Source organism: Eschrichtius robustus, chromosome 16 (genome assembly GCF_028021215.1).
Source record: "Eschrichtius robustus isolate mEscRob2 chromosome 16, mEscRob2.pri, whole genome shotgun sequence".
NCBI classification, from domain to species: domain Eukaryota; kingdom Metazoa; phylum Chordata; class Mammalia; order Artiodactyla; family Eschrichtiidae; genus Eschrichtius; species Eschrichtius robustus.
This window is the reverse complement of record NC_090839.1, coordinates 70,071,735-70,093,216: the sequence shown is the minus strand read 5'-3', so window position 1 is coordinate 70,093,216 and position 21,482 is coordinate 70,071,735. Positions and strand designations below refer to the sequence as shown.

The 21,482-nt window shown below is 45.1% G+C and overlaps 1 protein-coding gene across 1 annotated transcript in view; it reads left to right on the top strand.

The window, feature by feature from the left end:
• GPR139 (G protein-coupled receptor 139) overlaps positions 1 to 21,269 on the top strand; it is a 37,566-nt gene extending 16,297 nt beyond the window's left edge. The window contains exon 2 of the mRNA XM_068525098.1: positions 20,335 to 21,269. Coding sequence (XP_068381199.1) covers positions 20,335 to 21,269 — 935 coding nt within the window. The remainder of the gene's footprint in view (positions 1 to 20,334) is intronic.
• Positions 21,270 to 21,482: the final 213 nt, after the last annotated feature.

The window sequence follows — 21,482 nt, the reverse complement described above, 5'->3', positions numbered from 1 at the left end:
GCAGGGCTGCTTCGGAACCCAGGAGACAAAGTACAACCCAGAGTCATTGCAAAGGAGGCCATCCTCCCCACCTGTGGGCACTTAGAATGCTGTGAATGGAATCTTCTTCCCATTCCATTTTCTGATCAGCCATTGCTGTTATGTTTGGGCTTTGATCCTCTTGAGGTCTCACTTGCTGGTTCCAATAAAGTTTTGACTACTTGTCTTGAGTTCTCTAAGCATACTATTATATAATTGGCAAATAAGAATAATAATAATTATGCTTTCTTGAATAGTTTCACCTCTTTGTTTAGTTTCCTCCCTTAGTGTTTCGGTTAAACTGTAGATTTGGACTCTTCATTAGTAGCATTAGTATGTAACATTAGTTAAGTTAGTTTTGCCGATAGCATTTTATTAGACTGAGGAAAATGGATTGAGGTTTTGAGCAAATGTAGACAAATGGCTTTGGGAACAGAGGGGCAGGGGCCAGGGTGGAGCTAAAAAGTCCCTGCAGTAACTCAGGTATAATATGATGCCATTTAGACTTGGATACTGCACTAAACAAATATTTATCAAGTGCCTACTATCTGTCAGACACTGTGCTAGTGACTAAGAATATGTCCCAAAACGAAGGAGACATAGACCTGTCCCCCACCCCAGTGTCAGAGGAAAGAGAAGAGACAGGGTGCATCTAAGAAGTATTTGGATAAAGAATTAGCTGGATGTGGCCTTATGGGTGGGCAACAAAAATTACTGCAAGTCTCAAAACCTGCTAGTGTAATTGATAATGACCAGGAAATTGACTGAATTTTTATTAGAGTCCAAAATCTATTACAATTTACTAACCTGAAAAAAAGATGAGAGCAATGGAATGAGAATTTTTCATTTATGAATTCTTTTGAGGATGTGGATTCAAGAGAAATTAGCAGGTATTTTAATTTTCTGCTCTCTCTTTCCCGATACCAATTAGGCTCCTCCGAAATATCTTGTGATAATTAACATTTGCCTAACGCTTTTCCAGTTTGCAAAGCCGCTTCCGTGCAGTGTCTCCTTCGTTCCCCACGACAACCCTGGGAGTTTGCAAAGCAATTTCACTGAGGTTATCACACTGGAGACTTGAATTCTCAAACCTCATTTCCCTGCGGTCCACATGCCAGCCAAGCCTGTCATTTTACAGTTCTGCAAACACAGCATGGTTTCACACTGGCTTGATTTTGTACTTGTAGTTTCCTCTGCCAAGAAAGTAGCCCATCCCTTCCCTGTACAACCAAGGAGTGCCCTCTTCATTCTGGAAAACCCTGGGCAGGCAGGGAAAGGCCCTTTTCCCTGGGACACCCTGGAGTCAGGAGCACCCAAGGATGGGGCCCATGTCAGAGGCAGACCAGCAGGCCAATGAGCACAGGGCCTGTCCTGCAGCTGATTTGGGTGTCATTAGAAGCAATGGTCCCAAGGCCTTCTGACTTCTTAAAGAGTGTAGCAGTTAACAATTTGCAGTTGGACAGACGTGAGTTCAAATCCTGGCTTTGTGACTTACTAGCTGTGTAAACTTGGGCAAGTCTCTAAACCCAGTCCTGAATTCCCTCCTTTATAGAAAGGATCTGATAATACCCACCTTTAAAGTGAGGGCAGCAGCAGTGACTATTAAGTGTAAAACGCTTATCACAGTTTTTAGCATATAATAGATTGCTAAGTGGAAGCTATTCTTTTTATTATTAAGACCACTTCTGTCTGCATCTTTATTCCTGTCCTGCCCCTAGGTTCTTCAGAAACATTTTTTTTTTTTTAGATTCCATATATATGTGTTAGCATATGGTATTTGTTTTTCTCTTTCTGACTTACTTCACTCTGTATGACAGACTCTAGGTCCATCCACCTCACTACAAATAACTCAATTTCATTTCTTTTTATGGCTGAGTAGTATTCCATTGTATATATGTGCCACATCTTCTTTATCCATTCATCTGTCGATGGACACTTAGGTTGCTTCCATGTCCTGGCTATTGTAAATAAAACAATTATACTCCAATAAAGATGTTAAAAAAAAAAAAACCACTTCCGGGAATTCCCTGGCGGTCCAGTGGTTAAGACTCCATGCTTTCACTGCTGAGGGCCCAGCTTCAATCCCTGGTTGGGGAACTAAGATCCCACAAGCCGTGCAATGCAGACGAAAAAAAAAAAAAAAAAAAAAAGTACAGCCTGGAGAGCTGGGTTGAATTTTTAAAAATAGTAATAGTATTTAAAAAAAAAAACCACTTCCCTCATGGCAGAAAAATGTATAGAATCACTCATCATCATCACCATTACTACTACTACTGTATTATTATTTACATTGTCTCTTATTTCTAAAGGGAGAAAAAAAAACCACTTGCTTTTCTACTGACACTTTCCCTGTCCTCTCTTGGAAATGATATTTCTGCTCAGAAAAAAAAGGGAGGCAGATTGTTTTGTCATAAGCAGGGCTACAGCAAAGCATGGGGGGCATCAATCCAGGGGGCTGGACAAGCTGACTCCTGAAGGGTCAAAGGACAAGGGTCCACCAGACAAAGTGGACGAGGAGTGTTCTAGGAAGAGACGACTGCATAGGCAGAGACCCAGAGCTGGAGACAGTGAGGCTTGTTTGGGGAGCTGCACGTGCTTTGGTTCCTCTCCGCTGGGACAGAGGGAAGGCAGGAGTGGTGAGTGAAATGGGATGGAGAAGGGAGCCGAGGCCACAATTCCAGGGGTGTCGACTATGCAGCCCTAACTTTTGCAAGCACTTTCTATGCACTGACTTATTTAGTCCTCACAATAGGCTTCGTTTCACAGAGGAGCGCATGGAGGCACAGAGAAGTTAGGTAACTTGCCCCGGGTCACACAGCCGGTAGGACTCACATCTGGATCCAGTGCCCACGCTCATCACCACAGCACTAGGAAGGGCACTGCTTCTTTTCTTCTGTGACATTCAGGTGTGTGTCCCCAAGCTAGAAAAGAAAGAGACCCCCTCAAAATCACGAGGAAGCAAGCTGACTTTCACCTGCTGAACCCAGCTTGGGCAGAATGGAAGCTACGCTCTCTCTCTGCCACCTCCCAGTGTGCAGAGGTGGGTCTTTAGAAGTTCCCAAACTAAATCCATTTCCATATAATTACACCTCCTTGACCTACATGTCATTCGGCTGTGTGGCACAAAAAACAATTTCTCCAACCAGAGAAAATTGCTTCCTGAGGCCCCCGGGTAATTAGACATTGTCTTCTGGGCATGGCCTGTTCCCTGTCCGTCCATGTCCTCTGGCACAGGTGCTGCCGCTTCAATCCCGCATCTGCTGGGAGAATGCAGGTCCCGTCGTGGAACAGAACATCCACCAGGACGGTGGCCTTGGAGAAAGTGCAGCCAGGTGGTGCACATCAGAGAATTTTCCAATGTTCTTGAACATCCAGATCCCATGGAACTTTCCCCTGCCAGCCTAAGAGGGGAAGGGGACACGTTATGCGGGAAGATGGTACCTCTCAGCATTTCTGCTGCTCCTGTCAAATTTTATATAGGAGGAAGCTACAATACCAACCCATGTTTGAAAGTTTCAATGAGTTTTATAAAGGACCCTCCGTTCTCCACCACCCCCCTCATCTAGCTTCAAGGACGTCTAAATAACAGGCATCTTACTTAGTAAAACCCTTTAATGCTTAAAGCCCTTCAATGAATCTCCATCACCTCAGGACAAATTCAACTCAAACCCAGTTTGAATCATTAGAATCAAGTGCTGTTACATCTCTACCTCTTCTCCCGCCAGGCCTCCCTCCAACTCCCTCCCTGGCTCCGGGCAGGGGCAGGCAGATGGCAGAAATGAGTGAGGCCCGTGGGGACTTGTTGAGCTGGAGGGTAGCCCCAAGTGGAAATGCGGACCCAGTGTGGCCTCTCCTTCTGATTTTCAAAAGAAGTTCAAATCCTCAATTGGACATGAAATACTCCAATTTGTAAACATGGCAACTGATTCAGAAATCTTAAAGACACATCTGCAGCCTGGAATCAGCCCCTCAAGCCCCCAGTCTGTGGCCTCCATTCCATGCTGAGCTTATGAGCTGAGCTGCTGCAACGGCCATCCTCTTTCTCTTGCCTCTTGGCCTTTGCACATTCCGTTCCCTCTTGTTGACACACTTTGCTCCCCAGTCATCCGACTGGCTCCCATTCCTCCATGTCACTGCACATGTGCCACTTCCTCCAAGAAGTCTTCCGTGATCCTCTAGGCTAGACTCATTACCCCTTCCTAAGTGCTCCCATAGCATGATGCCTCCTGCTGTGATGGAGCTTCTCTCTGGTGATCTATCTGGCTTCTGCCAGGATAGGAGCCACAAAAAGGAAGAAACCATTTCCTCGGGTTTACTATGATGTCCACAGCTGTAGCAAGGTGGCTGAATCCAGCAGCGAGTCAATATCTATAATAGAAAGAAGGGGCTGGAAGTCAGCCTGAGTAGTCTTGGTGAATATGCAAAATCCTCCTCACCCCTGAGTCTCTTGGGTTGGGTTGGTGAGCAACAAAATTAACACTTACTGAGCACTCACTATGTGCCAAATACTCTTCTAAGCCCTTGATTTAATTCCCACAAGATCCCTAAGAGACAGGTATCATTATCCCCATTTCACAGATGAGGAACTTTAAGGCACAGAGTATTTAAGTAACTTAGCCAGGATCACAAAGCTAGGAAATGGCAAACTTGGGATTCAAGCCCACGACGTCTGGTTTCAGAATCGGTGCTCCCCACTTTCCAACAAGGGAAAGAGTCAGTGCTCTAAGAAAGAAACTATCACACCCAATAGAGAAATGAATAATACTTTTGAGTACATACTAGATGCTAGGCATAGTAATAATGCTTTTATATATGAAGTTACTCAGTCTTCTCAATAAGCCCTTTGGGGAAATGGCATTTTCCCCATTGCACAGGTGAGGAAACTGAGTTAAGATCATGCCTGGACAAGTAAATGGGGAATTTGAGCCCAGATCCATCAGCCGTCATAAAAGGAAACAGGAAAACGTTCCCGAGAGGCTACCTAGAGAGACTGGGTTTAGAGAGCAGACAGAGGGAAGGGATAAGATCAAGTCATCATGGATATAATGGAGTACCACAGAAGTGACAGCCAGCAGGTGAATGCTCCACAGAGAGTGCCTTGGGTAACCCATTCATCCACCCATCCATCCATCCATCCGTCACACTTTTATTCCTCTAACGCTGACGGAGTGCATACTCTTTGACTGCCCTGTGATAGGCCCTCAAGGTTCAGAGAAAAAAGATACAGTCTCTGCCTTCCAGAGAATGGGTGATAAAGATTTTGAAGGAGATCAGTACTAAAATGTTCTAAATACTCTACGCAGTGAGGTGCTTACCTCAGTGCATTGAGATCAGGAAAGGCTTTAAAAATAAAAAGTCTGCCAGGTAAAGTGGTGTAGGCAGGGAAGGCATTCCAGGCAGAAGAAATCGCCCATACAATGCTACAAACCTAAGAAAGAGCACTGCACATTTAGGCAACAGCTCGTAAAGTGAAGAGCATTTGCATGGGATGCAGAAGGGCGCTGATGGTGTGGGAGGTATCTGGTCGGCTGTGCAAAGACACTGGATTTTGCTACAGAGCAGAGGTCTCAAACCCATGGGCCACCCTCTGTGCGTGTGTGCGTGTGTGTGTGTGTGTGTGTGTGTGTGTGTGTGTGTGTGTGTGTGTGTTGCTTGCAAGCCTCTCTTGAAACATTGGATGACCTGGCCACAGTTGGCTGTCATTCCCTCCTGGGAAACCACCAGGTGGAACTAAACAGTGGCTGCCCTCTTGAAAGGGGCTATAAGCTGGGCAGCTCACTAAAGGCCCCTGCAGGCTCACCTCACACATTGATGTCACCTAACTGGTCCCTTGTGCCATTTGAGTTTATAAGCCCTGGCATAGAGCAATTGAAGGTAGCAGGGAGTTTGAATGACTCCTCATGCTGCCTTGGGATAACTTATTCAGTAAGATCTCAGCACCCTGAGCGCAGGGTCTTGTACTCCTTGAGAGTCTGATCCAGGCTTGGCTACATAGTTGAGCATCACTAAATTTATGTTGAGCTGAAATTGGATTCACATGGAAGATTCTGGCACAAAACCTCTTCTGGAGAAGCTGATAGTCTCTAAAAGATCTCACACAGTGAACACTAAATTAATTTCCAATTAATTTCCAGTTACCCTTGATCACATCATCTGACTCATTTTCTGCAGTAAACACTTAGCAGTCTTCCAGTCTATTCAAAACTATGACAAAGCCCTTCTGCATGTCTAAAATGCCATGTTAATCTATGTTCATAGTCATTCATTCATTCATTCATTCATTCAACAGATATTTAGAGCACCTACCATATGCCCAGAACTGTGTAAGAGGTTGGCAATATATTAATAGTAATAAGAAAAGCAAACACACTTCCTGCTCTTCTGGATTTCTAACGTAATAGTTATGATGGTAAAATTATATAGCCTGTATGGTAACAGGCACTGTGCTCGGTACTTTCCATATATTAATTCATTTAATGCTCACAAAAGCCTATGATAAGTGCCGTATCATCCTTTCCATAGATGAGCAAACTGAGGCACAGAGAGGTTAAGTAGATTGTCCAAGGTCACACAGCTAGAGTGGCACAGGCAGGCTTGAACCCTAGCAGCATGGCTCCGGAATCTGTACTCTTTGCCTCTTACCATTCTGGGATGACACTGGGAGCCCCTGAAGTGCCTCCCAAATCATCAAAGTGATGGTTGTGATAGTTGTGGTCAGCACTGGTGGTGTCTATAGCAATGGAACCCTGGGTAAGTAGATACGCCATAACAACATGTTCTGGGACCTTTGTATATAATAGTGAATGGTTGTTTTTTTTTTCCTGACATCACATGGTATTGCTTTTCCTTCTTTTAAGTTGGAGACACTTGATGCAGACCTAATACTAGAAAGCAGCTGGAGGTGTGAAGTGACAGCTGATTGCTGCAGTTTATACATGGCCTTGGCTGCAGGGCAACCAGCTGTCCCTAGGAAGTGGCCCCTGGGAAGAGAAGCCTTCAGGCTAGAAAGACAGCTTGGGTCATTAGCTGAAGAATTATTTGTTTAATTTATCTGTTATGTTCCTAGTTCTTGACTGTGTTGCCCACGGTCCTGCTTCCTTTGCCCATGTGGGTCCTGGATCCCACCAGCTCCTCCTTCACGCTTCCGTGCAACTTTCCCAGGCCCCGAGGTCAGAACTCATTGCCACTTTCTCCTGTGGGCCCAAGAAAATGCCTGGGCCACCTGGGTCATGCTCGCTGCTTGGTCGTGCAACCTCTTTCCCTTTCTACCTCGCTTGCTAGTGGGGAGAGACTTGTCTCTCCACACCAGCAACCTCAGTGCTGTGAATGGCACATAGTATATGCCCAGCACATGCTTTTTGAATGAAAAAAGGTCCAGAGAAATGTGTGACTCACCAAAAGCCTCAGAGTTAGTAGGTAGCAGAGCAGACCTCAACTCTGTCAAAATAGATCGTAAGCCCCATGTGGACTCACGCCACCTGTGCGTTTGCACATTGCTGCATCCACAGTGCCTGGCCCAGTGCCTGGTGCACGGTGGGCAGCTCAGTAAATGTTTGTGGAATGATCAAATGAGTGCCAACCTCCTTTAATTCTTCTGTTGTCCTTGCCTGCGTGGAGGAAGACAGGCAACAGGAATGAAGGCTTTGTGTTGGCTGCGTTTTGCATGCACAATTGATAAGCTATTTGCCCACAGCTAAAAATACCTACCCCCGGCAGCCACTGGGAAACGGATGGTGCTGAGCACAAGACATTTAATCAAACAGCAACAACCCGAGCAGAGCCACAAAAGCCTCTGACACCCCGGTGAACTCCAGATGAAGAGCCCAGAAGCCTCTGACTTCCTGTTGGTCCCCTGACACCCAGTGACCATCACTCTGGGTCCACAAAACAGCAAAACAAATGAGCATCCTGTGCACATGGCAGCCACCAGCTGCAAGTCTGGGGACGGCCATGTGGGCGGAAACCGTGCACCTGGGGTGAATCCCAGGGAGAATTAGCCGGCGCGAACACCATTCCATGTCGGGAGGCGCCATGGAGAGGGTCTCGGTGGTAAGCCCTGGACTTGGAGGAAGCGATTAGACCCTCAGAGGCAGAGATGAACCCCCTGTCTCTTTACCCTCGCTTATTCCCAGGGACTGGGAGTGGCGGGTGTTCTTGAAGGACCTACAACCCCTCCGAAGGGAATTCTTCCCTCAGCTACCTCATGCCACCATACCTGCCAGCTGATACACACTGTTAAAAAAGAAAAAGAAACAAAGAAAATACTGACCCATTTCTACTTAATGGTCAGTACCCTCAAGCTAATGATGGAAGCATCTGGATGAGCAGATGCATTGAATGGGCTCTAGAGTCTAATAAATTGTTTTTGAATCCTGGATCCAGCATACATTTGATGTCTGATCTGGGCCAGTCTCTTAACCCACTGAGCCTCAGTGTTCTCATCTCTATAATGGGGATATTAATAGCGTCTATCTCCTTATGTCATGTGAGGATTAAATTTGATGCCAGTAAAACCTTTAGCAAGTGAGTCACACATAGCAAGTGCCTAATAAAGGGAATTGTTGTTAATAAATGTACCAGTTATTACTGCATGTGCTCAGCCCTTGTATTACAGGTCTGCGTGAATGGAAGAACTGGAAGAGGCATTTGACACTTTTGCATCCAACCTCAGTCAACTTCTTCACCCTCTGAGCCTCAGTCTTTCTCATCTATAATAGGGGATGAAAATAGTACCTACTTTATTAGCAAGGATTACATACTGGATATTTAATGTTAGATATTATAATATTAGATAATGTTTGATATTGTAGACATGAAATATGCTTCATGTATATGAAGAAGTGAGTTCAGGGCCTGACAAACAGCAAACGCTCAATAACAGTTAGCTGCCCTGAGGACCTTCCTCTTTCCTGCCTTTGCACATGCTATTCACTCTCCCTGGGAGCCTCTCCTTGTCTTGTGTGCCTGTTTAACCCCTGCCCACCTTTACCAAATGGGAGCTATGATACCATTTTTAAAATTATTTCTTTATTATTAACCGGCTCACTCTGCAGATCTGGAAACTGAGGCTCTGAGAAGGGAAGGGACTTGTCCAGGAGCACACAAGCGTCTATGTGAGAACTCACTCAGTCTAACCCGAGGGGGTCTCCTAACAAAAATGGAAAGGCTAAAGATGCTTTCTTTTTTCTTTCACAGTTTTATTGAGATATCATTGACATACATCACTGTGTAAGCTTAACGTATACAGCATGAAGATTTGACTTACATATATTGTGAAATGATTACCGCAGTAAGTTTAGTTGGCATCCGTCATCTCACAGAGATACAAGAAAAAGCAGAAAAGGAAACAAAAATGTTTTCCTTGTGATGAGAACCCTTAGGGTTTACTCTCTTAACAACTTTCATCTGTAACATACAGCAGCATGAAGGACACTTTCACTGACCGAGTGTGAGAAACAAGTCAGAGGTCTTTTCTACAGCCAGTTCTCCCATCCTCAAGAACTACACCAGGAGAAGCCCCACCTAGATTTGCGGGCGCTGCTTCCCCTGCACCAGGCCTTCGCCTGGTTCAGTTTGTCACCTTCACAGGACATCACAGGTCATCACACTCACAGACAATAACTGTGACCACATATACTGCACACTCTCCCTGGGCCAGGCGCCGTGCTAAGAGCTTTGTGTGTGTGTGAGATTCCCTCTCATCCTCACAACAGCCCTCTGAACTGGACACCATCGTTACTCCCATTTTATTGATTGTTCCTTGCGTTTACTTGCCCAAGAGTGCCAGCAAGAAATGTGCAGATCTGGGGTGCTAACGCAGCTCCTCCAGACTTCAGAATTCATGCCCCTCACTTTAAGGAGCCTGTCCTTTCTGGTAACTCTTCTGTCGTGTGTTTGCTGGAGAGCCACCTCAAGCCCTGCCCCCATCTGTCTCTGTGATAAACCCCCAGAGCTGAAAAAACACAGTCGCATCCATCACTTAGTACAAAGCTTGACCCAGAATGGCACCATCAAGTGCTTTCAGAATGCTTCTTTGACTTACCAGCTGTGCCGTCTTGGACAGGTGGCTAAACCTTTCTGAATATTAGTTTTTCCTCATTTGTAAAATGGAGATGAGAGCCTACATTCTGCTTGCACTGTCATCTCCTTAAATATTTCTTTAAGTCAGTTCACTTTTTTGATCAAGTTATTTTATAAACGGGCTTTTATCGCTACCCTAAATGGAAAAATAACATTCCTCTAATACCATTTAAACTAAATGTATAACTTTGAAAGTAAAACTGTTCATCAGCAAATCTCATAAAATCATCTCACCTATACAGAGCCACCCAGCACACAGTAGATGCTCAGTGTATGGTAGTCATAAGAAAATGAAGCTTGGCATTGAGAAGTATGGTTTGGAAACTTTTGAGTCTGTTGGCCAACTTGAATGTGGTTTCCCAGTTGAGAATCTAGTTGTTGTCATGCTTACCCAAAGAAGCTGCGCCTAGTCAAAAAGCCAGAAGCAATTTTACTGTCAAGAGAAGGCCAACTGATTGGCCCGTAGCCTGGCAGATGACTCACTTCTCCCCATTGCCCTGAGTCAGACTGCCCTGGGGTGGCAGCCATCTTAGCTCTTGCTGACTACTCAACCACAAGGGCAGGCTTGCTAGGTCTCAACTAGTCCTGGTCTATACTGGAAAACACTACTTTATTAAGTTCTGGGAAAAAGGAAAACTGCACCATGGATCCAGGTCCCAAGACTTCCTCGTGGCAAATCCACAGCATTTCTTCCACCAAGGCAGGCATCACCAATTCATTGCAGCACTGCTAAGCCCAGGTGTGGTTTTGGAACAAGTTTCAACATGGCGCCCAGCAGCCCCTACCAGTCAATTGAAGAGTAAATATTTTTGTCATCCCTGCCTCAGGCTACGCTATCACCCTGGGCAGGAGATCCTAGAAAGGGAGATTCAAAGAAAGAAGGAAACACCGATCCTAGCTTTGAAAAGGATCCACTGAAGTGCTAAATGTGGTGACAAGTAGGGTCTCCACAAAAAAATAACAGTGAAGGGCATGATAGTAAAGCTACAAAGGAAATTAAAGAGCTATCAAATAAGAACCAAACTTTTAAAAGAACAAAGGCTGTTTCAGAGAATGCAAAAAACAACTGAGTTATCATGTAGTAATGGCTCTTAAGGGTATAGTTCCATAGATAAAGACCAATGTTTTTCTCCACCAAGCAGAGAAAAATAGAGGGGGGTTGTTGGTGGGACACAGCTGCAGCTAGAGGAATTGGGAATGAAGAATTTCCAGATAAGGTGACAGGATTATAGTGCCTGGAATGATCCGTGGAGGTAAACGAGAATCTTCCATGGATTCCTTGAGAGCTCAGACTCTCTCCTATTCAGCTCTGCTTCCAGCAAAGTGTCCAGCCTCTAGCTCAGTAATTGTCTGCTGAACTGAACTGGCCAGGTGTGAAAGTAACAAAACCAACATTTACAGAGTGCTCACCATGTGCCAGGGGCGGTACTAAGCATTTTACACATGTTATTTCCTCTATTTTTCTAACAACCTATGAGGGTGCTATTTATATTGATGCCGATTTCACAGATGTAGGAATTGAGGTTCAGGGAGATTAATCACTACACTTCACAACCTCTTCCAGCTATGATAGGTTCTTTTTTTCTTTTTTTTAAGTGAGAATTTTTTAAATTATTTATTTATTTTTTGGCTGTGTTGGGTCTTCATTGCTGCGCATAGGCTTTCTCTAGTTGGTGTGAGCGGGAACTACTCTTCGTTGTGGTGCGTGGGCTTCTCATTGCGGTGGCTTCTCTTGTTGTGGAGCACGGGCTCTAGGCGTGTGGGCTTCAGCAGTTGTGGCACGTGGGCTCAGTAGTTGTGGCTCACGGGCTCTAGAGTGCAGGCTCAGTAGTTGTGGCACACGGGCTTAGTTGCTCCGCGGCATGTGGGATCTTCCCGGACCAGGGCTCGAACCCGTGTGCCCTGCATTGGCAGGCGGATTCTTAACCACTGCGCCACCAGGGAAGTCTTATGATAGGTTCTTATGTACTTGGCTATGTGGGCTGAAGTTCAGCCTGCAAAGAGCAAAGAGAACAAATGGCCCTTCAGAGCCCTTCCAGGAACCTGGAAGCCATCCCTCATTGCGGTGGCTTCTCTTGTTGCAGAGCACGGGCTCTAGACATGTGGGCACACGGGTTCGAGCCCTGGTCCTAGAAGATCCCACATGCCGCGGAGCACCTAAGCCCGTGTGCCACAACTACTGAGCCCACGTGCCACAACTGCTGAAGCCCACACGCCTAGAGCCCGTGCTCCACAACAAGAGAAGCCACCGCAATGAGAAGCCCACGCACCGCAACGAGGGGCAAGGGTTGGCTTCTTGGGGAGGGAGCCAACCTTGGCCTGGGTGAGCTCTCAGAATACCTTGTGTCCCCAAGCAGAGTGGGGCAGGACCCAAGGCCCCCTCCCTGTGGGCCTCCTTAAGGAGAAAAAGGCATTCAGGGAGCACCCCCCCCCCCGCCAGGGGTGTGAGAATTGTCCTTCAGGCTCAGCTGGGGGCAGACAAGGCGCCAAGGCACAACTTGTCCGGGGTGGGACAGGGGCAGCCTGCAAGCTGAGGGCCGTCCTGCCGCCAGGTCAAGCCCTCCGGGTAGCGCACAACGTGGATCTGCTCGGCCAGCTCCTGGCCCTGCCCTTGAGGCGCCGCAGGTGTCAGGCTGAGCTTTCAGGTCCTTCCTGGTGCCCACCAGGGGGATGTACACCTCGGGGCAGTGGTGACACACTTCTGGATGCCGCTTGTGCCGCACGTTCTCTGGCAGTGGAGACACAGATGACAAAGACGTTGGTCTGAGGGTGGGAGAGTGTGCGAGACGGTCGTGCTCCTCCTGGCCCCGCGTCCCACAGGTTCGGGCTCCCCGCGCGCCAGTCAGGTGCACTTCGGGCACTGTAATCGTCGAACGCCTCGAGGGTGGACTCCTTGGGGAGGGCATCAGCTGTGCAGCAGAGGAGTCCCGTCACCTACCGACACTCGCCTGATGCTCTGCACGGTGGGTGCAGCTGCTGCGTCGAGGCAACGCCTCCCTCCCCTTCTGGCCCCTCTGGACGCAGCGACCTGGTGCCCTGCCCGCCACGGGGGAGCTGGGACAGCAGCAGGGGCTTGGTTCAGGCTTCCAGAGCCAGCACCAGCATCTTACTTCCCCTTTCTCTGCTCCAAGATCCCTCCGAGACCTGTACTGGAGCAGGTAACAGTAAGGGAGATGACCGCCCTCCAGAGCAATGCCCCATCACCCAATTCAGTCCCCACTCCCCAGCTGATCTAAACAAGGGCAGTGCTGACTTCTTGCCTGCGAGGCTTAGAAATTGCTTTTCCTAAAAATCTGTCCTTGAGGCACCTTCCAGCAGCCATATAAATAACACCACTGGAATGGCTCACAATGTCAGGGGTCGCCATGTGTCTGTAGGACATGAGCGCTGACTCTTCTAGTACAAAAGATAGGCACCTTGAAGGAGGGAGGGATGCATTTAAGTCACAGGGGATGGTGGCTGAAAGGGGCGAAGGGCTCTCTTTTTGGAAATTCACGAAAATATAATTTAGGATGCAGAGAAAGAGGATTTGCAGAAGGTAACGCCAGGAATTTAATCAGCCCAGATACACAGCTCTGTGTTCTTTGCAGAAGACCTGCGTGGACCCAACAGCCGTGGTGTCAGTGGCTGGCTCTTGTTCACGTGACTGCCACTGCGGTCAGAAAGTGCTTCTTGGTGTCTAACCTAAATCTTTTTGTAGCTTCACCTTGAGCTCTTTCCCTTCTTACAAATTCTATTAGCTGCCTTTAAGAAGAAAGGAGGGAGAAAGGGAGGGAGGGAGAGAGGGGAGAGAGAGGGAGGAAGGGAAAAAAATGTGTGTTACCCTTTAAGCCAGCATTTCTACTTTTGAGAATTTATTCTACAGAAATATGCAAAGATGTTTAATGAAGCTCTGTCGTGGCCAAAATAGTAAAATAAAACAAAATAAAATAAGTAATGTCCAGCCATAAGTGAATATTTCATGAATATTATTGACATAGGAAAAAATCCATGATTTATTTCTAATTGATAAAAAAACCAACTTGGGGCTTCCCACATGCCACGGAGCAACTAAGCCCGTGTGCCAAAACTACTGAGCCTGCGCCCTAGAGCCCACGAGCCACAACTACTGAGCCCACATGCCACAGCTACGGAAGCCCACACACCTAGAGCCCGTGCTCTGCCACCGCAACGAGAAGCCCGCACACCGCAACGAAGACCCAACGAAGCCAAAAATAAATAAATAAATAAAAAATCTGTAAAAAGAGAGAGAAAAAAGAAAATAAAAAACCAACTTGCACAACAGTATTAGTGTATGATCTCATTTTGTGGGGATAATCATATTGTTAATTATATTTATAATTATAGGCATATAAATATCCTAGAGATACAAACACCAAATGGTTAATAAACCTCTGTTCTGGTTGCAGCATTGCAAACCACCCTAAAACTTAGAGGCTTAATACAGCCATTTAGGATTATTTGTCCTGGTTCTTAGGCTGACTGGACTCAGCCGGATGGCTCTTGCTCAGGGTCTCTCGCAGTGGCAGCCGCAGGGCACTGGGACTGCAGTTAGTTGGGGGTTCCATGGGGCTGGGCATCCAAGAGCGCTCACTCACATGACAGACAGTTGATGTTGGCTGTCGGCTACGAGCTCGCCTGGGGCTTTCAACCAGAGTCCCTACACACGACATCTCCATGTGGCTTGGCCTTCTCACAGCTGGGCTCCAAGATGCAGCATCCCAAAGCAGGTATTCAAAAGTCCCACTTACAACCTGTCATGCAGTGTCACTCCCACAATAGTCTATTGGTTGAAAATGAATCACAGGGACTTCCCTGGTGACGCAGTGGTTAAGAATCTGCCTGCTAATGTAGGGGACACGGGTTCGAGCCCTGGTCTGGGAAGATCCCACATTCCGCGGAGCAACTGAGCCCATGTACCACAACTACCAAGCCCGCGTACCACAGCTACTGAAGCCCTCATGCCTAGAGCCCGTTGTCTGCAACAAGAGAAGCCACCAGAGAAGTCACCGCAATGAGAAGCCCGCGCACCGCAACGAAGAGCAGCCCCTGCTCACTGTAACTAGAGAAAGCCCGTGCGCAGCAACAAAGACCCAATGCAGCCAAAAGTAAAATAAATTTTTTTTTTTTTTTAAAAAGTGAATCACCGGACAAGCTCCAATTCAAGGGGAGGAGACTACACAAAGGCATGAATACCAGGAGGTATGGTTCACTGGGGACCGTCTAAAAGACTAGATACCATAATATCTCTAGAAAATGGGATTCGGACAGACTTTCACTTTCCAGTGTCTAATGTAATAGTTACATGTACAAACTCAGGAGACAAAAAGCCTGGCTTAATGTCTTGGCTCACCACTCGCTTGCTCTGTGACCTCAAACAAGTTACTTATAACCTCTCTAAGCCTCGATGCTCTCAGATAATTGTTCCAACCTCATAGGGTGGTTGTAAAAATTAAATGAAATTAAATGTGTGTAAGATGCTTAGAAGTAAATGCTCAATAAAAGTGAGCTAACAATATTATTATACACTGATATAATGTTTAATTTTTACAGGTATATTTTACTTTTGTAATTGAAAAAATAATTTTTAAAGACCAAAAAAAAAAAACACAAAAACCAAGAAATGTAGCAGAATTAAGAGATATAAACTCAGAACTCCCAGTCAGGGCTCTTCCAAGGAATCTGCAGGAACTTCTTAGTCCTCACAGACACAGAAAATACCTCTGGAAGACCTTGACCCTTTCCCTCTGCGCCAGTCAACCGTCCAGTGGTGGGGTCGGACAGCCCAACCTGTGTTGATCTTTTAGCTACTCCCTAAATCCTCTCAAGTTTGAGCATGGTAAGCTGCAAAGTATAGGAATTGAATTCCCCCAAGAATATAATAACAAGAAGCTTTGCACTCACAAAACATGGGCTTTATTTTACCCAGGAGCTTAAACCTGTCCAAAGACACCATTGACAGAAAAGATTTGCTTTTTAGAAGCATTGACATTTTGATCGTGAAGTTCACGCGGACTTGCTTGGATGGGATTGGTTGGTTTTCCACACAACAGATTCTTGGGCCTGTTAATTTGAGAAAAAAGCTGAGAAATGGAATTTCAGGTGGTGATGATTTGGGTTTCTTAGCTTATTCATCCTTTATAAATACACACAGACCCTGTCAACACCACTCCTTTTCTTTGGGGAAAGAACTATCACGGTGGAAACGACAGGATTTTTCAATGTGGGGAATTATAGCAAATGCCAACCTTGAGAGTTGAAAATTCTACCTTCTCATTTCTTTTTCAGAAAATCAATACACAGGCATTGTTCCATTCCCCTCTGGGTCTCTGTGGCTCACACATCTCTCTCATGCCAAGGATGTTCTAAGTGTTCTTGATATTGCCTTGGGAGCAAACCGACCTGCACGAAAGAAATGGGAAACTCAATGTCTGCGCGTTAGTTTCTCGAGAGACACAATTACTAGAAACTTAAGGAAATGTCAAATATGAATAGCTGGAAATTTAATTTGGAGTTGATGACTTACCTGACTTAAAACATTAATTAGGTGGGGATGGAATATTTTTGAAGAGTTTGGATATGGAAAATTTTTAGCACCACATTACAAACAGGGTTCGATGAGGAAGTAAGAGATGGTGGTGAAAAGTGACTCTCTGCAGAATATATACAGTCAGCCCTCTGTATCCGTGGATGCGGAATCCACGGAGACAGAGAGCCATCTGTACTCTACAATTTTATTTAAGGGACTTGAGCATCCGCAGATTTTTGTATCACAGGAGGGTCCTGGAACCAATCCCTGCAGATACTAAAGGATGACTGTATAACATTTTTTTCTGGGGAGACCCCAGCATTTATTCATTCCTACCCCCCTTATAAGCTGGGGAGCAGATCAGGGACATGAGAGAGTGTGTGGGCATTGTTTAATGAATGGAAAAAAGAGGTTCTGAGAAATGATGGCACTTTTCTAAGTCAGGGGCAACTGAGAGAACAGGAATCACTTTCCTCCGGCTGGAAACAAAGTGGAACTTGATATGCCATAAAGTCAGAGAGAGCTGGAGTCAACTTCAGGCTCTCCCACTTACTCAGTTTGTGGCTATGGACAGATAACCTAAAAATCCAAGCCTCAGTTTCCTCCCCTGTAAAACAGGGATGATAATAGGACTGATGAGAGTCCTTCTTTCAGTTCCCTGAATACCAAGTTCTTTCCTACCTCAGAGCCTTTGCACTTGCCATTCCCCCTGCTTAGAGGCTTAGAGTTCTTTTCTCACGGATCTTTTTATGGCAGATCCCCTCTCCTCATCCTTAATTGTACTCAAATGTCCAATCTAAAAAACAACACCCCCCAACAATTTGTCTCATCCCTCATACAGGTTTTATTCTGTATAGCATCGCTATCTGAAATTCTGTGGTACATTTTTGTATTTATGCGTTGTCTCTCTCACCCACTATACTATAAGCCCCATGATAAAAGGGAACTTGTCCATTTTGTTAATTCCTGCATCTCCAGCACCTCATACTGTGCCTGACACATAGTAAATGCTCCGTTAATAATTGTTGAATGAGTGGATTCTCAGTCAAGAACTAACATTCACTGAGAATTTACCACATGCCAGATACTGTTCTAACCACTTTATAAAAATTATCTCACTTAATCCTCAGAATAACCCTATTAAACCTATTTTATAAAAAAGGAAACTAAGGCACAGCAGGACTGAATAAATTTGCCGAAAGCCAAAGAGTCAATAAATAATAGAGCCGGGACTGAACCCCAGGCAGCCTGGCCCCAAACTCCACATTCTAAATCACTGTGCCCTGATGCTCTTGGCTTGATGGGAAAGCATCAGACCTGGTTTTACAGCTTGAGTTCCATGAAACTCTTGACTGTCAGGTCGGAGTAGCCTAAATTTTGACCCATAACCTCCTCCAAAGCCTTTGCCCTTCATTCTGTACCTATGAACCTGTGGCTCTTGTATCACTGTGTGTATTCTTGCTTGTCTCTTTAATACTCAGCCCCTTGCATGCTGTTTCTACACTCTCCGAATGGAGACTCTGAATGTCTACAATACCAATTTGTATCCATCTTGGGCCCATGTACACAGAAGGAAGATGCTAGATGTTTTTTGAAAGGATTTCTAAATGAATAAGACATTTTCGAACACTTTTCAACAGGCTGTTTAATAAGAGAGAGCTATGAAGTGCAAAAATGTATACAAAGCAAGTAGAAATCAGTATGAGTATTCCTTGCCTTAATAAACTCAACTCTTCATGCTTTCGCCACCTCAGGGCCTTTGCACATGCTGTTGCCTTTGCTTGAAACACTTTCTCCAACCACCTTTTTTGCCTATTTACCTCCTACTGGGTCTCCAAACTTCAACTTGGACATCACTTCCTCAGTAAAGATTCTTCTGATCACTAATAGCACTTACTAGAGCTTCCAGTTACACATTTTCTTCTGTGATTCTTCAGTTGATGCTTTTCTTGCATAGTAAACTCTAGGCTCCATGAAGTTAAGATGGACCATGTCTATTTTGTTCAATATCTCCTTCCAGGACATAGCTCATAGTAGGTATGGGAAAACACTGTTGAATGCATAAGTAAACTTTTGAAATTTCAGAATTAATAATATAAAGAATTTTGCTTTAATGGACCTCTTTTCTTAGGTATTGACTTAAAGTAAAATTTACTCATAATTTTTCTTTATTGTGCAGGGTGTAACATACCCACATGGTAACCCCACCCCCACTTAGAAGTATTGATATTGCCGAGTGGTTTAAAGCATGGGTATTGAATGCTCTAAACCACTGGGAATGAATACTGGATAATTAATATAATTGGTACCTTAACTCTCCACCACTTCAAAATGTTATTTCAAAGTGCTTTGAGCAAGAACAAGGACAGCACAGACTTAAACAAATAAACAAACAAAAAAACCTGACAGTGCCAAGTATTGAGAGGTTATGGAACAACTGGAACTCTCATACTCTACTGTTAGGAGTGCAGATTAGTAAAACCACTTTACAGAGCAATTCAGCCATATCTGGTAAAGATGAAGATGCACATATTCTAAAACATAATAAACACCCTTCTACATATGTATATACTACCTGAGAGAAACTCTGACACATAGCTGCTTCTCATGGAGAGTCATATCAAGGTATTAACTATAGCAGTTTATAACAGCAAAATCCTGAAACCAATTTAAATGTATATATACAAACACACATCGATGTCTATATAGTATATGTGTATATATATATATATATATATATATATATATATATATATATATAGACAGCTAGATGTATATGTCTACATAATATGCGTATATATACATATAGACATATATAGACATATGTGTGTATATGTATAAATATGTCTATGTGTATATGAATAAATAAATTACAGTAAGTTTATTAATGGAATTGCTCTATAGTTGTTAAGATGAGTGAAATAGATCTACGTGTATCAAAAAAAACAGGTCTCAAAAGCAACTTGTTGTGTGAAAAAAAGCGGCATGTAGAGTGGCAGGTTCTGCATAAAAGAAAGTGAGCCACAACTACTGAGCCTGTGCATCTGGAGCCTGTGCTCCGCAACAAGAGAGGCCGCGATAGTGAGAGGCCCGCGCACCACGATGAAGAGTGGCCCTCGCTCACCGCAACTGGAGAAAGTCCTTGCACAGAAACGAAGACCCAACACAGCCATAAATAACTAAATAAATAAATTAAATTAAAAAAAAAAAAAAAAGAAAGGTCTTAAAATCCAAGTTCTAAAGGTTCTTAAGAGGTTGAATAGTCCAATGTCCTACTTGAGCACGGGAAACAGGAAATGCCATCGCAGCCCCATATTCTCCATGCAGTCAGACAAAAGAAAGAGCACAGGATTGGGGATTAGAGGATCTGGCTTTGGTCCCTGTCACCATGAACGGCTAACTCTTTGGCTCTGAGTTCCTTAAGTTCTCTGAGACCCAGTTTCATTTCTGAAGTGAGGACAATGGCAGCACCACAGTCATGACTGTGTGAGGGACAAATTAAGTACAATGTGAACTTGAAACTTTGTCAAAATAGTATCCAGATGTTTGTATGAGGTGCAATTGCAGTGCAGAGATTGTCCCTCAAGAACATGGGTTCAGCCCCTTTGATTTCTGCGGGAGTGCCTAATACACTATGCCTAGGGGCCCCTAGTAGCCAATAAAGCCATCTTGCTTCAGACATAAACCAGATTCTCTTCTCTCCACAGCAAATATCCTAACCGTGATCATCCTCTCTCAGCTGGTGGCTAGGAGACAGAAGTCCTCCTATAACTATCTCTTGGCACTTGCCGCTGCTGACATCTTGGTCCTCTTTTTCATTGTGTTCGTGGACTTCCTGTTGGAAGATTTCATCTTGAACATGCAGATGCCTCAGGTTCCCGACAAGATCATAGAAGTGCTGGAATTCTCATCCATCCACACCTCAATTTGGATTACTGTTCCATTAACCATTGACCGGTATATTGCGGTCTGCCACCCACTCAAGTACCACACGGTCTCCTACCCAGCCCGCACCCGGAAAGTCATTGTAAGTGTTTATGTCACCTGCTTCCTGACCAGCATCCCCTACTACTGGTGGCCCAACATCTGGACTGAAGACTACATCAGCACCTCCGTGCATCATGTCCTTATCTGGATTCACTGCTTCACTGTGTACTTGGTGCCCTGTTCCATCTTCTTCATCTTGAACTCAATCATTGTATACAAGCTCAGGCGGAAGAGCAATTTTCGCCTCCGTGGCTACTCCACAGGGAAAACCACTGCCATCTTGTTTACCATTACCTCCATCTTTGCCACACTCTGGGCCCCACGTATCATCATGATCCTCTACCACCTCTATGGGGCGCCCATCCAGAACCGCTGGCTGATGCACGTTATGTCCGACATTGCCAACATGCTGGCCCTTCTGAACACGGCCATCAACTTCTTCCTCTATTGCTTCATCAGCAAGCGGTTCCGTAAAATGGCGGCTGCTACCCTCAAGGCCTTCTTCAAGTGCCAGAAGCAACCGATACAGTTCTACACCAACCATAACTTTTCCATAACAAGTAGCCCTTGGATCTCGCCGGCCAACTCACACTGTATCAAGATGCTGGTGTACCAGTACGACAAAAATGGAAAACCTATAAAGGTATCCCCATGACCTCAGAGGTTTGGCACCTAGTGTCTCTGAGTAATCCATTTCCAGATGGGAATGTGGCCCATCCTCTGGCTGAACAGCTCTCCTTAAGAGTGCTAACCTGATTTCCTGTCTCCACAGATTGAGCAACTCTCAGACTGGTAGATGAGGAAAGATGGAGGAGAAGAAAGAAAAGCATGAATCTTGTTTTCATTTATGCGTTCATTTCTACCAAGT